The 16,729-nt window shown below is 50.1% G+C and overlaps 1 protein-coding gene across 2 annotated transcripts; it reads left to right on the top strand.

Annotated features, from left to right (window-relative positions):
• Window positions 1-6,172: 6,172 nt before the first annotated feature.
• Tmem171 (transmembrane protein 171) lies at window positions 6,173-15,959 on the top strand. 2 transcript variants are annotated; one of them, XM_051172450.1, is made up of 4 exons: window positions 6,173-6,312; window positions 8,581-9,297; window positions 13,614-13,749; window positions 15,749-15,959. In XM_051172450.1, the coding sequence occupies exons 2-4, from the start codon at window positions 8,661-8,663 to the stop codon at window positions 15,942-15,944; spliced, it is 969 nt and encodes a 322-aa protein (XP_051028407.1). In that variant the 5' UTR covers window positions 6,173-6,312; window positions 8,581-8,660; the 3' UTR covers window positions 15,945-15,959. The 2 variants fall into 2 exon arrangements, with proteins under 2 accessions (XP_051028407.1, XP_051028405.1); XM_051172448.1 differs by having other exon boundaries at window positions 15,746-15,959.
• The last annotated feature ends 770 nt before the right edge of the window (window positions 15,960-16,729 follow it).

Genomic DNA, 16,729 nt, shown 5'->3' with positions numbered 1-16,729 from the left:
CCCACCTCTGAGGGTCCCAGCCTCAGCTGGCCATTGGTAGCGTGAGCTCCCGTGACAGTTGAGGTTAACCATTTCTCCAGGATCACACCCAGCACACAGGATGGCTGGTCCTTTTCTGCGCACTCTTCCCGCAAACTTATGCATGAGGTTAAGAAACAACTCTAACCAGTGGCTCTCTTTCCCTTCTTTCTGAAACGATGCGGCCTCCAGCCCTACCTCTACCTGAGGTCTGTGGCTTCTACAAAAAGCCTTTTGTTCAAATGTGGGGCACTGGGGTGGGGGCTGGCTTTCTGCCAAGCTGTCTTTTTTATTTATCAAGCCCTCCCGGCTCTCAGGTGTTAGACTCTTATTACTTAAGGGGAAAAATTTTTTTCTTTTAGGCCAAAAGTCACTGTGAGAGAAGTTGCGGCTTTCCAATGTCATCAAGGTGATCAGCCACACCTGGGAAGAGCCTTTACCTACCAGACCCCTGGCCTTTGTCACGCAGCACTTTGGGACAGTCAAAGAGTCCCACTTGGGTCTCTGGGCCAGGCCATGCTTCCCTGGCTGATTCTAAAGTAGGCAAGTTACCTATATGGGTGACATCAGGTAACATCTGCCCAGCACTTTGTCCACCGTCTCTCTAAAGGGGGTGGGAGCCAGGGTAAGACTTTCCTTCCTTCCCTCCACCATCCATTTCCTGGTTTTGCTCCATTGGGCTGTAGTGTCAGAGCACAGTAAACTGGTTTGGCGCCATCTGGGAGTCAGCAGTGGCCACTAGGAAGTGGAGAGGCCAGACAGAGAATCTGAAGACAGGGAAGGATCTGGGGGAACTGGGACAGGCAGAATCCGAGCCTTGGCCAGGGACGGGCTGTCAGAGCGTCTTTGGAAGGTCACGTGTCCCTCTGGGGAAACCAGCAACCACTGGACACCTTTCACAAGCACTGTAAGTGTGGATACAAGAAGGCTGAAACACAGGACACATGGAGTGACTGGGCAGACATGCTGGTGTCTGCAACCATCTGAGGCTCACCTCTCGACCCCAGAGGGGACAAGGGAGGGCTTCTGTAGGAGTCAGCTCAAACCACTGCTACCTGGCCATTAGAATCACCGTGATGACGCGGCTAGGGATTTAGCTCAGTGGTAGAGTGCTTGCTTAGCAAGTGCAAGGCCCTGGGTTCAGTCCTCAGATCTGGGGAACAAAAAAAAAAAAAAAAAAAAAAAAAATCACCGTGATGTCATCTGATCACAGAGTGGGGGTAGGTGGGTGGGTGTTTCCTCACCTCTCCTGAGGAACCACAGAGGTTAAAAAAGAAATGTGTTTGTTGGCGTCTTCCACCTGCCATACACTTAGCCTTTCTGGTAAGTCTTGTTATTCCCCTAAGATGGCGGAGGAGTGAGAGGCATGGAGACGTTACTTGCCCAAGGCTATGCAATTAGTAAACTAGCAAAGACAATATCGGAATCCAGCCCATCTAACCCCTCTTTATATACGCTGAGAGGAAATCATTCATTCTCTGAGGTCCAGTAGGCAGCAGAGAACTGAACGGGCGGCACAAGATACCAGGAAACCACCATTTTTTCCTTCAGACTTTTTCAACACATCGTTTTCTTCCAACCCTCAGAGAGGAAGCTGCGGCCACTACGTGTGTGTTGAGGGCGCCTCTCCCTTGACAAAGTGCACAAATGTTGTCCTCAGCAGGGCCACAGTACTCCAGGCAGAACTCTCTCTTCCTGAAACAAATGCATGCATTCCACGCTCCTGGAGCGCTACCAGGCACTCAGGTGGAGCTGTTATCAGCCACGTGAGATCAAGGGCACCATCCAGGCTATAAAATGACTGCAAGGCTCGCCTTTGTGTGTGGGTCAGCTGAGGTACTCAGCCTGAACCTGAAAGTCTAACTTGCTGGTGAGTCAACCTCTACCCATGTCTTTGACTCCTGGGTTGTGGAGGAAAAAAAAAAGAAGAAAGAAGAAAGAAAGAAAGAAAAGAAAAGAAAAGAAAAAACTGCCACCAGGAATAGTGGTTGGATCGGGCAAGGCAGCTTCTGAGAATAATCTGGGCATCTTGGGGACAGTGTTGAAACACCGTTCCCAGTACGCAGGTAGGGTGGCTCACAACCATCTGTAACTGGTGACTCCAACACGTCAGGCCACTGTGGGCACTGCACTCACATGTGCACATAGCCATACAAGTGCATGTACAGACACACACACACACACACACACACACACACATGAGCGTGTGCACAATTTAAAAAGTATAAAAATAAACATATTTTTTTAAAAATCTCAAAAAAAAGTTAAAGAAACAAACAAGCATTGAGGATGTGGTTTGGTTGCTAGGACTTGCCTGTTTTAGAGGACCTGCCTAGTATAAGCAAGACCCTGAGATTGGTATCTAGCATTGCAAAATAAATAAAATATCAAGTAACTGAATTAATGAATCAGCAACCCTAGCTTCTTAGACGACTAAGAGAGGGTGGCTCGAGCCTATAGACTATAGACTCCAGACCTGCTCCTCATGAGAGCCCAACTAAAAATAAACAAACAAATAAAGCAAAATCACACCATACATTAAGCTCAAAAGCCAGCCCAGGGCATCCCCTCACTAAGGCTGCCCACAGTGATCTTCAAGGCCCCCCTAGGTTGACGGCCGCTTTCATTCCTCTGCTCCTGGTGTTCCTGAGACTGGGCCTGATTTGTAGGCATTTGCTCTCCAGGGCTGTTTGCCCCTCGCCCCCGCCCCGCCCTTGCCCCGTGTATGTAACCTCTCTCCTCTACCGTCCTCACCCCTGTGCTCACCTGCTTCAGCCACCCTGACCTCCTGCTCTACTCTGAACCTGCAAACACCCATCTCAGAGTGTTTGTGCATGTGCTGTGTTTTGTTTTGTTTTCTGTTTTCTCCAGACAGAGTTTCACTGTGTAGGCCTGGCTGGCCTCGAACTCACAGAGATCCGCCTGCCTCTGCCTCCCGAGTGCTGGGATTAAAGGTGTATGCTGCCATTGCCCGACACCCTGTGCTGTTTTTAAGGCTTATTTTTATTTTATGCGTCCATGTCTGTGTACATGCGCGCGTGTGTGTAGCTGTGTCTGGTGTGTGCAGAGGCCAGAAGGGAGTGTCAGATTCCCTGGACCTGGAGTTACAGGTATCGAGCTGTCCACTGTGAGTGCTAGGGAACTGAACTCCACTTTGGGTCCTTAGGAAGAGCTAAGCGAGTTTTCCAGTCTGTCTACAGTCTTCTCCCCTTCTTCTCCAGGTATTTAAAAACCTGCCCACAGATTCTTGGATGCACAACCTAACTCTCCCATTGATTTAGTGGCTCAATACTGAGAACTGAATGAAGCAGAGATCCTGAGGTGGAATCTTAGAGGCTGCCTTACGGAAGGCCCTGCATTTCCACACCCCCCCACACCCCCTTTTGCTCCCTCTGAGATGGCTCCCACAGGGAAAGCCAGCTGCCCCATCCGGGGGACGGCTGTTGGCAACAGCAAATGGGAGCCTCCCTGAAGCTGCGCTCCAGCCCCAGGCACACCTACACGGACCTGCCACTCTGGCCCTCAGCGTGACTGCAGCCTTGCCTTGGGAGAGACCCCAAACCAGAACCACCCAGCTAAGCCACTCCTAGAAAGTGATCTCCTTCCTGACCCTCAGAAACTGCCTGAGACAGTAAATCTATTGTTTTCAGCGTCTGTGTTTGGGGGCTGTTTGTTATATAATAATAGACAGTGCATAGCTTCCTCATTCCCATCAGGTGTGTGCTGTGCTGCCACCTGTGAAGACACCTCCATCACTCACGCTGATAAGAACAGCGCCCTCAGCCCACCCCCTCGCATGTGTTGTTCTCCTAGCTTTCTAAATAGTCGTCTCCCCGTTTAATTCTCTAAGCGCTCAGTAAATATTTGCTGGCTGAATGAATGACTGCTCGCCCCCCTGCTTTATCCTCCTGTATTCAGGGGCTGGATGGATCTGGGGATGTATCCGTGTTTTGTTTTGTATTGTTTGTTTCTGAGATAGAGTCTCCCTGCGTAGACCAGGTTAACCTGGAACTTGTGTGGCCCAGGCTATCTTTGACCTCAGGATCCTCAGCTTCCACAGTGCTAGGATGGTAGGCTGCCTTCTCCGCTGTGCCTGGCTGCATCCTGCTTTAAAATCTTGCTTTGCTGCTATCTTCCTAAGGGTTTTGCCTGGGTGTATCTTCGCTCACACTGCCTGAAGGCTGGGGAGGGGTACCAGCCTTGGCTCAGGCAGCATCTCCCCCAAGACCAGGCCTGACCTAAGGACAGGCACCTTGAAGTCATACATGACAGATGATCAGTTTCCAAGGCTTTGATCCAGTCAATTGGGCCCCAAAAGACACAAATAGTGGAGATCTCAAGGGGGAGGCTAATCTGATCGTCCTTGGTGCCAGGACATTCAAGGCTGTCATGGGTGGCGAGCCCGCAGTCATGTGGCACCAGAGGGCAGCTGTATCAACAGGCCCCTTGTGGGCTCATACAGGACTCAGCCAGTGATTGACTTTCAAATAAGCGAGAAGGGAAGAGTGAGTGGGCAATGGGTATGGAACCATCTTGTAGGGTGAAGAGCTGTTGGCAGGCCTGGGTCAGAGGAGGCTAATGCTGTGAGTTCTTAGAAAGCCCAGGGCTCTCCACTGTTATGCAATAGCAGTGGCTAGTCCTCTGCCCATTAACTAACTGGGCATACCTTGGTGCCCTTCCAGAGGTTGACTGGTATATCTTGACACTTTGACCAAGATATATCCCCACCCAAGGCATGGATGACTGCAATATCCTTGGGATAGTCCCTTTATTGATCTGCACAAGTCCCTCCCTGGTCTCACAAGACCATGCAATAAAAGCATTTTCCTTTCCAAGCCCACAGCATAAGTGCACGTTCTCTGGGTGACAGGCAAACCCGCGGGCATAACAGTAGCTTTCAGCACACAAGCGGTCACTTCACCTCCTGGCTTCAGTTCCTTAGTTGAATCAATTGGTTGGCTAGGTCCCCATCCATTTATGACCCCAACTTTCCCAGGGAGCTGGAGACACACAGTAGGGAAGCAGGGGCTGCAGGTGAAGAAGGCAGGAGGAACTCCAGAGCCAGCTGGGGGCTGAACGATGGTGTTAGCCATTGGCTAAGTACCTTGTTAGAGCCTTGTCCCTTGCCCCCATTCCCATGGCTGTGTGCCTCCCTGGCAAGCCCCCATCTCACTCTCCCCACTCCACCCGCCCCAAAGACCAGGTAACTCTCTATCCCCTTTCTCCACCTCCACCTCATCTTACAGAGCCTAGCTCACCCATCAGGAAGCTAACAAGAATAGATTGGCTTTCAAGAAGACAGGAAGCTAGGGAGAAAAGGTAAGGGCGGGGAAGTCCCCAGAACTCTGGGTGCCTCTGTGTTTGGGCTGGGAGCACACTTGACTCATCTCTCACAGTGGCCTGACTTCTGGTGTGGAAACCAACACAGTTGGATACTTGTCAAGTGTCACGGGGGCAGGTTGCAAATAGCACCAGGATTAGCAAGCCCATCAGAAACTCCGGTCAAGGGCAGGGAAAGTTAACAGTTTAATCCCCCGAAACAGCAGGAAGGGCAAAGGAAGGCTGCATGTACATAAATGACCAGGAAGGGACATGGGTTTTTAGGGGTTTGCTTCAGTATAGGAGCTAGACCCTCAGGTAGAAGGCTAGAAAACAAGGTCCCCGGTATCGCTATAGAAAGTTCTCTGCTACGCTGTAGCTCCTGTGACCCTGTCAAGGTCTCAGAGCAGTAGAAAGGCCACCTGCCCTCTGACTGGCAGTGGAGGCAGGCGACGGTGAATCTCCGCTCAGCCGCGCGGGCTGGGGCACTTAACTTTCCCTGTTGCTCTGCCCCGGGCTCAGATATCCTGCAGCCCTAGGCTGCAAAGGGACCAACTCCTCTCTTAGCTGCCCGTCTCCTTGTCGCTGCCGCCGCACGCACCAGTAGGACAATCTCAACTCGCTGGTGCCCCCCAGCTTGGTGGAACGTGCTCGTCTGCCTCCACGGCCAGCCAGTCCCTCACGTGCTTCGCCAAGTCCTACCGTACCAGGGCCCCCGAGGCTGCCCCTTAGTTCTGCGCTCCGGAGAGGCGCGCCCGGGCCCCAGGAGGGCAGCGCCCGGGCCCCAGGAGGGCAGCACCCGGCGGCGGCCAGCTCCGGCTAGTCAGCCCTGCCCTGCCCCGCCTGGCTGCCGAACCCGCGAGCCGGGCACCGCCTGGTCCTCTGCACACAGAGGCGGCCCGCCCTCCGCGCCCGGACGCGCAGAGGGTGTGCGTGGAGCCAGGAGGGCGGCGGAGAGTCCCGGGATCAGCTCAGGTAAGCGGCGCCCAGGGAACCACAGCGGCTCCCAACTCCCTGCAAACATTCCCCTCTCCTGGCCTGCCTTTGCCAACTCTCTCGAGCTTTGGAGCTTTGGAAACTGAGAGATGCTGTTGATTTGTGTCTAGCTGTTGGAAAAACCAAAGGAGTATTTAGGGGGCGGATTTGGTTTTGTGAGGAAACCGGGTTTAAGGTAGAAAAGGTTCAATTTCTTTTGTAATTTTCCATCTATTTGGATGTCCCTGGGTGTTCGTTTTTGAGCTCACCTGGTGCGGGGGTGGGGGGGTGGGGACGGGGGTGGGGGAGCGGGGTAGGCGCTGAGCCGACATGTGCTAGGCGTCCTGGGGGAAAGAAACTACAAATCTAGTTTGGCGCTTCTTCTATTTGTATTGTTGGTGTTTGGGAATATGGCCTAAGAGAGCTGAAGCCCACAGCTGGCGCAAAGCTGACAAGACCAAGAACACAGTGAGTTCCTAGCAGAACTCAGGCGGTCCTTATCTGGGAAAGCAGCAGGGAGCTTGTGTGATTCATGGGAAGATGTGTTTTTTAAATTAACAGGATGCTTTAAGTCTTCCACCTTAGCGTCTTCATGGATGTGGCTTTTCTAAGTGAGAAAAAAAATCTTACTTCGCTCTTCTGTTTCCTCCTTTTCTCTGCTTCCTTCTGGTTCCGTTGCACTTTCCTTGGGAAAAGCACTTCCTAGGGTGGCAGCGTCAACTGCCTGTGTTCTTAACCCAAACTTAGTTTCCTAACACATGATTTTAGTTTGTCAAGATGGTCTTGGCCTTGGAGCTCTGGACTCCTTCATGTAATCATGAATGTGAGTGGCAAAGGATGTTTTAAAGCTTTCTCTGTTTGAATGTCCTTCTTGACTTTGGGTAGTGTTTGTGATGGTATAGCAGGGCCCTTACCCCAATTCATTGGCGAGAGACAAGATCACTGGTTTAAAGAGCAGTGTTGGCTGTGCGTGGTGGTGCACGCCTTTAATCCTAGCACTTGGGAGGCAGAGGCAAGCCGATCTCTGTGAGTTCAAGGCCAGCCTGGTCCACAAAGCTAGTCCAGGACAGCCAGACCTACACAGAGAAACCCTGTCTCGGAAAAAAAAAAATCAGTGTTGTGTGAACCAGCACCCCCTTTAACTACTGTTGGCGAAGTTAGTATATAACACTCTGTTTTGTTTTGAGGCAGGGTCTCTCTATTATGCAGCCCTGGCTGTCCTAGAACTCACTCTGTAGACCAGGCTGTCCTTGACCTCAGAGATCTGCCTACCTCTGTCTCTCCTTAAAGGCGTGTGCCACCATGTCAAGCCAGTATAAAACACTCTTGAAGAACTGACCTTGTGTGGTTTGGAGGAAAGGTGCTTTTCCACTAGGTCTCACTTCTGTTAGCCTTTTATGCTGTGTAGCTGCTTGCTTTTTACTGTGCCGAAGCCTCTGCGGAAGTGGATGGCACCATGATAGCCACCTGCCTTGGCCTGTCTCCCTACCCAAGGGCACTGTCTACCTTGGTGCTAGACTTTACCTGTTGTGCCAGATTCTCCCAGGTCACACCAGGGTCCCCGAAACTGAGCTGCCAGTGGGGGCGGGGTGCCCAGGCAGTCCCAGGGTTTGCTTCTTGAGAACTCCATTTTGACAGAATTACCTTGACAGTCTACAAGCCCACACTGTCTCTCCACCGCCTTTTCATTTGGTTGAAACTGCTGACCCTGGGTCGTGTGCGAATGTAGCCACAGGGTTCAGTGAGAAATGAAAAGTTGATGGAGTCTTAAGCAGAAAGTAGAAGGTTAGTTATCGGACAGAAACACACCAAAAGGCTCAGAGCAGTTCTGACACGTTATGGGGCAGCTACATGCCAGAAATTGTCACTACTGCTCTTCCCTTATCTGCCATTGTTTTTTTGTTGTTTTTGTTTTTGATTTTGTTTTTTTTTTAATTCTGGAGAAGTGAGTTTGTAAGATTCAGGACAGGAAAGGCCACACCCACTCATTCTATTTATTTTAGAAAAGATTTTCCTTATCTCAGAAGCATGCTAATTGAGTTTCCTCTTTTATTTTTATATATTCATGAAATTACACATTTGGGAGTCTTTGAATGCCAGTTCTCCTGACTCATAGGCCAAGTCATTGTTCTACACTGGGACCAGTGGCATGAAGTCCCACCTCCTGACAGCTCACCCTTCTGTGATTTCTGCAACGGCCAGTAAGAGATCATAGCTGGTCAGAGCTACCTGTACCCACTGTAATTTTACATTTATTTTCCCTTGTAGAGTCTGAAACTGCTGGAGAGAAGGAAAGGCATTTTCCCTCCGGGTCGGAAAACATCAAGGAAGCCTTTTCTTTTCTGGCCATGTCTTCTGTAGGAACGGCAGAGCCAGACACAGACCAGAGGGACAGGCATGTCAGCAAGCTCATTTTCTTCCTCTTTGTCTTCGGCGCAGTCCTGTTGTGTGTGGGGATCCTGCTCTCCATCTTTGGGTACCAGGCATGTCAATATAAGCCCCTTTCACACTGCAGCATGGTGCTAAAGATTGCCGGGCCTTCGTGTGCTGTGATGGGGCTTGGGGCTGTGATTCTGGCCAGATCCCGGGCACGACTGCATCTGCGGCAGGGGCAGCGGCGAGGCCACCAGGATCCTGACCAATCCTTCTTCTGCGGAGAGAGCCGCCAGTTTGCCCAGTGCCTCATCTTTGGGTTTTTGTTTCTGACCAGTGGCATGCTTATCAGCATCCTGGGCATTTGGGTGCCTGGATGTGGCTCAGACTGGGCACAGGAGCTGCTGAATGAGACAGACAGTGGAGAGACAGAGCCCCAGATCTGTGGCTTCCTTTCACTGCAGATCATGGGCCCCTTGATTGTGCTTGTGGGATTATGTTTCTTTGTGGTGGCCCACGTCAAGAAGAAAAACAACTTGAGTTCAAGCCGAGACGCCTCTGAAATCGAAGGCGGACACAACCACAGTGCGGAGCCTGTCCACATCACTGTAGGTGAGTGTGTGACATTTGTGCACTTGCTCAAGTCACAGTGGATGTTGCTTCAAGGCTTAACCAGGCTTCCCTAGGTCTGGTGTAGATTCCTTTCCTCAACTCCTGTCTCATGCACACAGATACCCTACCACTACCACACACACACACACACACACACACACACACACACACACACACTCACTCACACAGTACACACACACACATACACACACACACACCCATCCCTGTGGTATGCCCTGTGGGAGTTATTCTATCCCCAGCAACAGTGTTATTTAGCATAAGCACTGAGGCAGTCAGTAATGACCTTGACTGGGCTACAGAACAACTTAAGAAGAAAGAGAGAACCAGGAAGTAGCCTTGGAGCTTTCTGTCACCCAAGAGACCCACCGAGCGACACCCATTCATTTCCCCAGTTCTTCCTGTGCTGGAATGGGACACATTCAGTTTAGGGTCACTGTTGGGGTTCCCCTCACTGGCCATTCCATGCAGACACAGGCTATCCTCAATGAAGGGTTGGGCATCGAGGCCTCAGAGCTGAAAGTGGGGAGTTACAGAAAAGAGACCATAGGCGAGATGTGCGGCTCATGTTTGCGACGTCTGCTGGTCGCTGCAGTATTCCCTGGCTGTGGAGGGAGGGAATGAACTCACTGGGCCTCCTGAGGTAGCAGGCTTGGGGGGGGGTGGGGAGCATATGGGTTTGTAGAGTGTACCGTCCTAAGCTAGAGTAAACTCTCGGGCTCATTTATTCATGTACATGAATGTTCATAGTGACAACACAAGAATCAATACAAGCTAGCACTCACAGAGGGTCTAAACCTGTGTTAACGAGCTTATTATCTGAGATTCAGTCACGCTTAAAGTGACCCATCAAGGCAGGTCTGCCATCTCCACGTGACATGTGTAGAGACAGAGGCCCAAGGTTACAGATGAGTAAGGGGCAGGAGCAGTTAGCCAGATGGGTAACCACATAGACTCTAGCTTGTGCACTGGGCCCTCCCCAGCAGAAGTCAGGTGTTGTCACATCTCACCAGTCACAGGTGTTCTCAGAAGGCAATCTAGGAGATATGAGGAGACGCCCCAGTGTCATGTGTGTTACCCGTGATGTCTGTTTACCTTTGAGGTAAATGAATGTGTCAGATATATGTGCTCCTCCACTGGGCTAGGGTGGGAGTATTTTGAGATGTGCTCTTGGGGTTTAACAGAAGGGGATGTCCCGTCAGCAGGCGGCTGGAATCTGGGGTGAGCTGGGAACAGAACTGGGGTGCCACTCCTGAAACCCGTCCTCCTGCCCCAGCATGCCACTGAAATTGCAAATGTCAAAACTCACTTTCCACTTCACTGCCCATCAAACCTGTGAGTCCCTGGCCTCTCACACTCTCCTCTTTCCATGAGGTTGTGGGAGAGGGTTCACAGTGTTCAACACTGTCCCATTATGGACATGTTCAGTGATAGATCTTGGACATGTGAGCGTGTATCAATCAAGAGGCCTGTCTCCAGTGAAAATAGGCTACAAGATGGCCTGCCCTGTGGGCTTGCGTCACAGGCTCTTTATACTACGATACGTAGTTAAAGTGAACATTCAATTCTAGTTCCTAGACTTACCAAGATCTTCTCTTTAAAAAGTATTTATTTATTTATTTATGGTTTTTTGAGACAAGGTTTCTCTGTGTAGCCTTGGCTGCCCTAGACTCTCTTTGTAGACCAGGCTAGCCTCGAACTCACAGAGATGTGCTTGCCTCTGCCTCCCCAAGTGCTGGGATTAAAGGCACGTGCTTCTATTCCCAGATAAGATTTATTTTAATTTTAAGTGTGTGTGTGTGTGTTTAGGGATATATACACATGGGTAGAGGTGCCTGAGGAGGTCAGAAGAGGGTGCTGAGCCCCCTAGAACTTGAGTTACAGCAGTTGTGAGCTGTCTGATGGTGGTGCTCAGAACCAAACTGGGAACCTCTGAAAGAGCAGTGTGCACTCGTTTAACCTGCTGAGCCACCCCCACAGCCCAGCCTCCAATACCCTGTAAAAAGTAGATGAATCTAAAAGAGCCTTTCCAGTGTTTCAGTCAGCAAGAAATAGGTCAGAGACCACATACTGTCTCCTCACAGGAGAGGAAGACTTCATGGTCTCGTCCATTCTCTGGGCATCTCTGTGACCTGTGGGGGACGGCTGAGGCCAGGGGGACAGAGAGAGCGCCAGTTGGAAGTGTTTCTTCACCAGGTAAATAAACACCTTTAGCTGGTGATAGAAATGAAGGTGTCCTCAACAGGTGTTAGAGGCTTACCAGTTCTCCCTGTGTGAGGTGGTGTGCAACACTGGACACAAGTGGCCACATCCTGTCCTTTTTGTCCTCCAACACAGGTGCTGTTCAGCTGCAGCTGGCAGCTGTGGGAGCTGAGGCCAGGGAATTCCGAGTCTGCTCAGGGGGGCCACGAGGGCTTGGTTCCTGGCAAATGTTCTCTAAAAGTCCTGCCACTTGTGTGAACTGGAGTCCTTCCTACAAAGAAGCAGCGTGCTCTCTCACACATATACATCTTCCTGGAAGTGTCACCTGGTGGTGCCTTCCTCCCCGCCCTCTTAGGTTGGCGGCACCCATGTAGCTGGGGCGAAGGTGAGGCACAGTGTGGCATATTGCCATGTGCCCAGAGTACTGTATTTGAGCAACTCTGTACCTTATCCAGCAGCTGGCCCTTGGTGAATTAAGTCTCTCACGAGAAAGCAATAAAAGCTCTCTCAGCAGTCTGTGGAAAGCCGACTCTCACAGATACTTTACTTCAGACACGCTTGATAAAGACTGAGCCCATACTGCCACAGGAGAACTCAGGGCTCTGAATTATAGGCCAGCTTTTTATGTGGTAAACTATATGTAGCACAAAACTTATTAGTTTAGGGCCAGGCATGGTATTTTTAATCCCATGTTTTAAATCCCACGTATTTTAATCCTAGCACTCAAGAGGCAAAGGTAGGTGGCTCTCTCTGGGTTTGAGCCCAGCCTGGTCTACAGAGCAAGCTTGAGGCGAGCCAGGACTACATAATGAGATCCTGCCTCAAGTAAACAAAGAAAACCAGCTGGGCAGAGACAGGCACGTTTTTGTGAGTTTGAGGCCAGCCTGGTTCTACAGAATGAGTTCCAGGATAGCCAAGGCTACACAGAGAAACCCGTCTTGAAAAGTCAAAAGGGGCGGGGGGAGAGAGAGAGGATGAAGGAAGGGAAGGAAGGAAGAAAGAAAGAAAGGAAAAAGAAAGAAAGAAAAAAGAAAGGAAAACCAATAAAAAGCAAAACAACAAAAAATTTACCATTTTGACCATTTTTAATTTTCATTTACTTTCGTGTTCTGTGAGTGTGTGTGTCTGTCTGCACATGTGCACATGTGTGTGCAGATGGGGGCTAGAAGTCGATGTTAGGTGTTTTTCTCAGCCACTATGCACCTTTTGAGATGGGGATCCCAGCTGCAACTGAAGGTTTGCTGATTTGGCGAGGTGAGGAACCCTATGGATCCTCCCATTTCTACTGCCCTGCAGCTAGAATTACAGGCACACTCCAGGCTGTCCAGTGTCTTACTTTGGTGCAGGGATAGGTTTGAACTCACATCCTTCTGCTTGTGATGCTTACTGACCGAACCATCTCCACCCCATGCGTGCCCCCAGTCCTATTTTAACTGTTTAAAAAATAAACAATCTGCAGGGCTGGAGTGGGTGGCACAAGCCTTTAATCCCAGCACTCAGGGAGGCAGAGGCAGGTGGAATCTGAGTTTATAGGTCAGCCTGGTCTACAGAGTAAGTTCTAGGACAGCCAGTGCTACACAGAGAAACCCTGTCTTGAAAAACAAAAACAAGCCAGGTGTGGTGGCGCAGGCCTTTAATCCCAGCACTCGGGAGGCAGAGGCAGGTCGAGTGCTGTGAGTTTGAGGCCAGCCTGGTCTACAAAGCGAGTCCAGGACAGCTACAGAGAGACCCTGTCTCAGAAAAAAAAAAAAAAACAACCAAAAAACCAACCAACAAAACAAAACAACAAAAAAGAAAACCAAACCAAAACAGCAACAAAAATGCAATGTAATATTATTAAACATGGTCAAAATAGTGTAATACTGTTATCACCTCAGCTTTCAGAACCTTCCCATGATCCCATTGGGCAAGAGTTCTCTCCAGAGCCTGTTCCATCTGACACGGAAGTGACACAGCCCCACTTTTACATTCCAGCACGCTCAGGAGTGTTTTGACATTTTATGGCGTAGGGGGTAAGATAGAAGTCGTTATTTTTGTTGCCTTTGGTTTTTTTGTTTTTTGTTTTTTTCCTAATTTGTTGCTATGTGATTCCCAAGGCGACTCGGTGATAATATTCCCGCCTCCTCCACCACCTTACTTTCCGGAATCTTCAGCAGGAACTCAATCTCCTGGGGCTAACGGCTTGCACCGGATTGAAAACCCACCTTCCTATTCCAGCCTTTTTAACTATGGGTAAGACTTCCTCTTGACCGTCACCCGCTGGGGCATGTGTAGTTGTTCCAGGCCAGTGTAGCTTTAAGGCTTGGGTGTAAGGACAAATAGTAGAACGCCAAGCGTCTGGTGGCATGTTAGAGTTCTGGCCTCACTGTTCACACTTAGCAGCTGATAAGCTGAGTGATGAAGGATTGCTAGGAAACCTCTAAGCATCTTAATTGTTCCTGTAGCTACCCATCTGACGCTGAGAGGCTGGAGGCCTCTGTTCTGTTAGCGTCACCGTTTCCAATGGCAGAAAGGGTCAGAGCCCCAGGGGACCTTCAACGTGTTCAGAAGGATTTCAGTAGTCTAATGAAGGAGGCCATGTTCAGCTGCCTCTGGGCCTCAGCGATTTGAAAAACCATTGAGTAGTGGAGGTAGATGGTCCATGCCCCACATCAGAAGCAGCTCCACATCAGAACAGCAAGGAGATGTCCATGGGGCAGGCCTGAGGCAGCAAGAACCCAAGACAGTATGAGAGGGTAAGAGAAAGGCTCGCCTCTAGGAAGAGGGGGAGAGACGGTGTTGATGCGGAGCTGCTAAGCCATGGTAGAAGGTATCCAGGCAGGAGTTTCGGCCAGCGTGTGTAGCCCCCCAGCTGCTTATGGTGTGAGGAGATCCAGATGGTGGGGAGGGAAGGGACGTTTGTGCAAAAACATCCCTAGGCAAATGTAGATAGGCTACCTGGCCAGATGGGGAAATGTGTCCATCTTTTCAGAGGAGAAGGTAGGCCCTAGGGACCTGGCACCCATGGCTGCCATCACTAAGAGTTTCCCTGGGGAGCTAAGAGAACCTTAACATTCAAATAGATTAGGCGTGCAGCCTGGTGAAGGGGCCAGAGGACACGTGCCCTTCATCAATGTACTAAAGAGCATGAGGTTGTCCCTGGTTACCATGGAAGCAGGGGGAGGGGTTCTCCAATGAGAGGGGGAAGGAGTTGGGCAGAAGGCAGATCAAGCTCATGAGTGCCGCATAGAGCTGGGGACCCGGGAGGCAAATGATTAAACTTCCCCTAAACCTAAAACCAACATCTAGGGTCTTCAGACGAGTCCTTGCTGTGGCTGCTGTGGTGATTTTGGTGCCTCTGGGTCTGGCTTCGCTTGCGTTACTTTCTGATTTTCACGGTCATCCCAGGTGGAAGGTGCTGCCATCATCAGAGTGGTGTAGACGTGGTAACAGAGGCTCATGAAGGGTGAATCTAAGATTGCCCACAGGGAAAGGAACAGAGTGGAATTGAGACTTCAGTGCCCTGCCTGCCGCTGGAGCCTCTCCAGGGACTCCCAGCAGGCTTTTGGTTTAGTGTTTTCATTATTCTATTCATTATTCATTATTCATATTTCTTCTCGTGTCCCCTTCAGAAGGCAGTGACTGTAGGTATCGGGGTGCTGGCACACCAGCTGTCTCTAAGTGATGTGTCAATCTTTAGGCATAGACCCTTGTCCCTGACAAAGGCAATGACATCAGGAACCAGGATGTCTTAAGGTTATAGCCAATTCTAAGAAAAATAAAGGCTATAGGGCTTGCAAGGTGGCTTATTGGGTGAAAGCATTTGCTGCCAAGCCAACGACCTGAGTTCAATCGTGGTGACCCAAATGGTGGAAGAGGAGAACCAACAATTGAAAATTGTCCTTTGACCTCCACACATGCATCATGGCACATAACACACACACACACACACACACACACACACACACACACACACACACACACTTTCTTAGAAAAAGTAAAGGGTAAGGAAAGAAAGCAGATCTATAAAACAGAATAAGCAAGGATGGTGGTGCACACTTTTAATCCCAGCACTCGGGAGGCAGAGGCAGGTGGATGTCTGTGAATTTGAGGTCAGCCTGGTCAGCACAGAGAGAAACTGTCTCAAAAACAGCAGCCACAAAGTAGAATACAGGAGAAACATGACACTCAGTGAAGCCTAGTGCTTGATGGCTGACACTGTTTTCACGATCTTGCTCTCTCTTTCCAGCAGGACCCCAACTCCTGAGAGCCAGGGCGCAGCCTCTGAAAGAGAACGGCAACTCATCTACACCATTTCTGGGTGGGATTCATCCTCTGAGAGCTCACACACTGGTAATCTTCCATTGGATCTGCCCCCTAGATATGAAGAGAAAGAAACTGCCCCAGCCACACCCTCGGCTGCACCTTCTGAACCGTCCCCACCATGAACTATGGACTCAAACACAGTTTTATATATGCCACAAATTGCTATTTTATTTAATTTGTTTTTTTAATAAAAAATACAGTAACAATGGGTGCGTTCTCATTTTTCTGCTATAGCATCCAAAGGAAGTGACCATTGTTTCATGTTAGACCCTGCTGCCTGGCTTCAGACCATGGGGGTATGTAGCATGATCCTGTCAGACACCAACAGGATTTGCCTGTTGAGACCTACAATGCTAGGGGCTGGTGGTGGCCTTGTTTGTACTGGTGGATAAGGAACCAGAGGCTCAGAGAAAGTAAGGAACGTCTTCAAAGTCACAGAACTTCTGATGAAGAATCTGTGTGTGTGTGTGTGTGTGTATCTGTGTGCCTGTGTCTGTGTGTGTCTGTGTGTGTATCTGTGTGTGTATAGGTGTGTATCTCTGTGTGTCTGTGTGACTGTGTGTGTGTGTGTGTGTGTGTGTGTAAGTACACTTCCTTCATTTCATCCCTTTGCTCTCTTTCTCCTTTCCCTATTTCTCTTCCCCTCTGCCTGCTTTAGGAGTCTCCAGGCTTCATAGCACAGTGAAGCCTCTGAATAAATGGGCTGTAATTTGCCTGGCTCTGTTCTGCTCTGTGTTTAAGATAGAATTGTTGCTATGTTGCCCAGGCTAGCTTTGAACCTGTGCTCTTCATACCTCCGCCTTCAGAGTTCTGGGATTATAGGCATAAGCCACCATGCTTGCTCTCTCTTGCTCTCCACCCCCCCTCCCGCCCCTGTTTGTGCATGTGTGCACATGTGTGTGTGTGC

Source organism: Acomys russatus, chromosome 30 (genome assembly GCF_903995435.1).
Source record: "Acomys russatus chromosome 30, mAcoRus1.1, whole genome shotgun sequence".
Taxonomy (NCBI): domain Eukaryota; kingdom Metazoa; phylum Chordata; class Mammalia; order Rodentia; family Muridae; genus Acomys; species Acomys russatus.
This window is presented reverse-complemented; position numbering and strand designations above follow the sequence as displayed.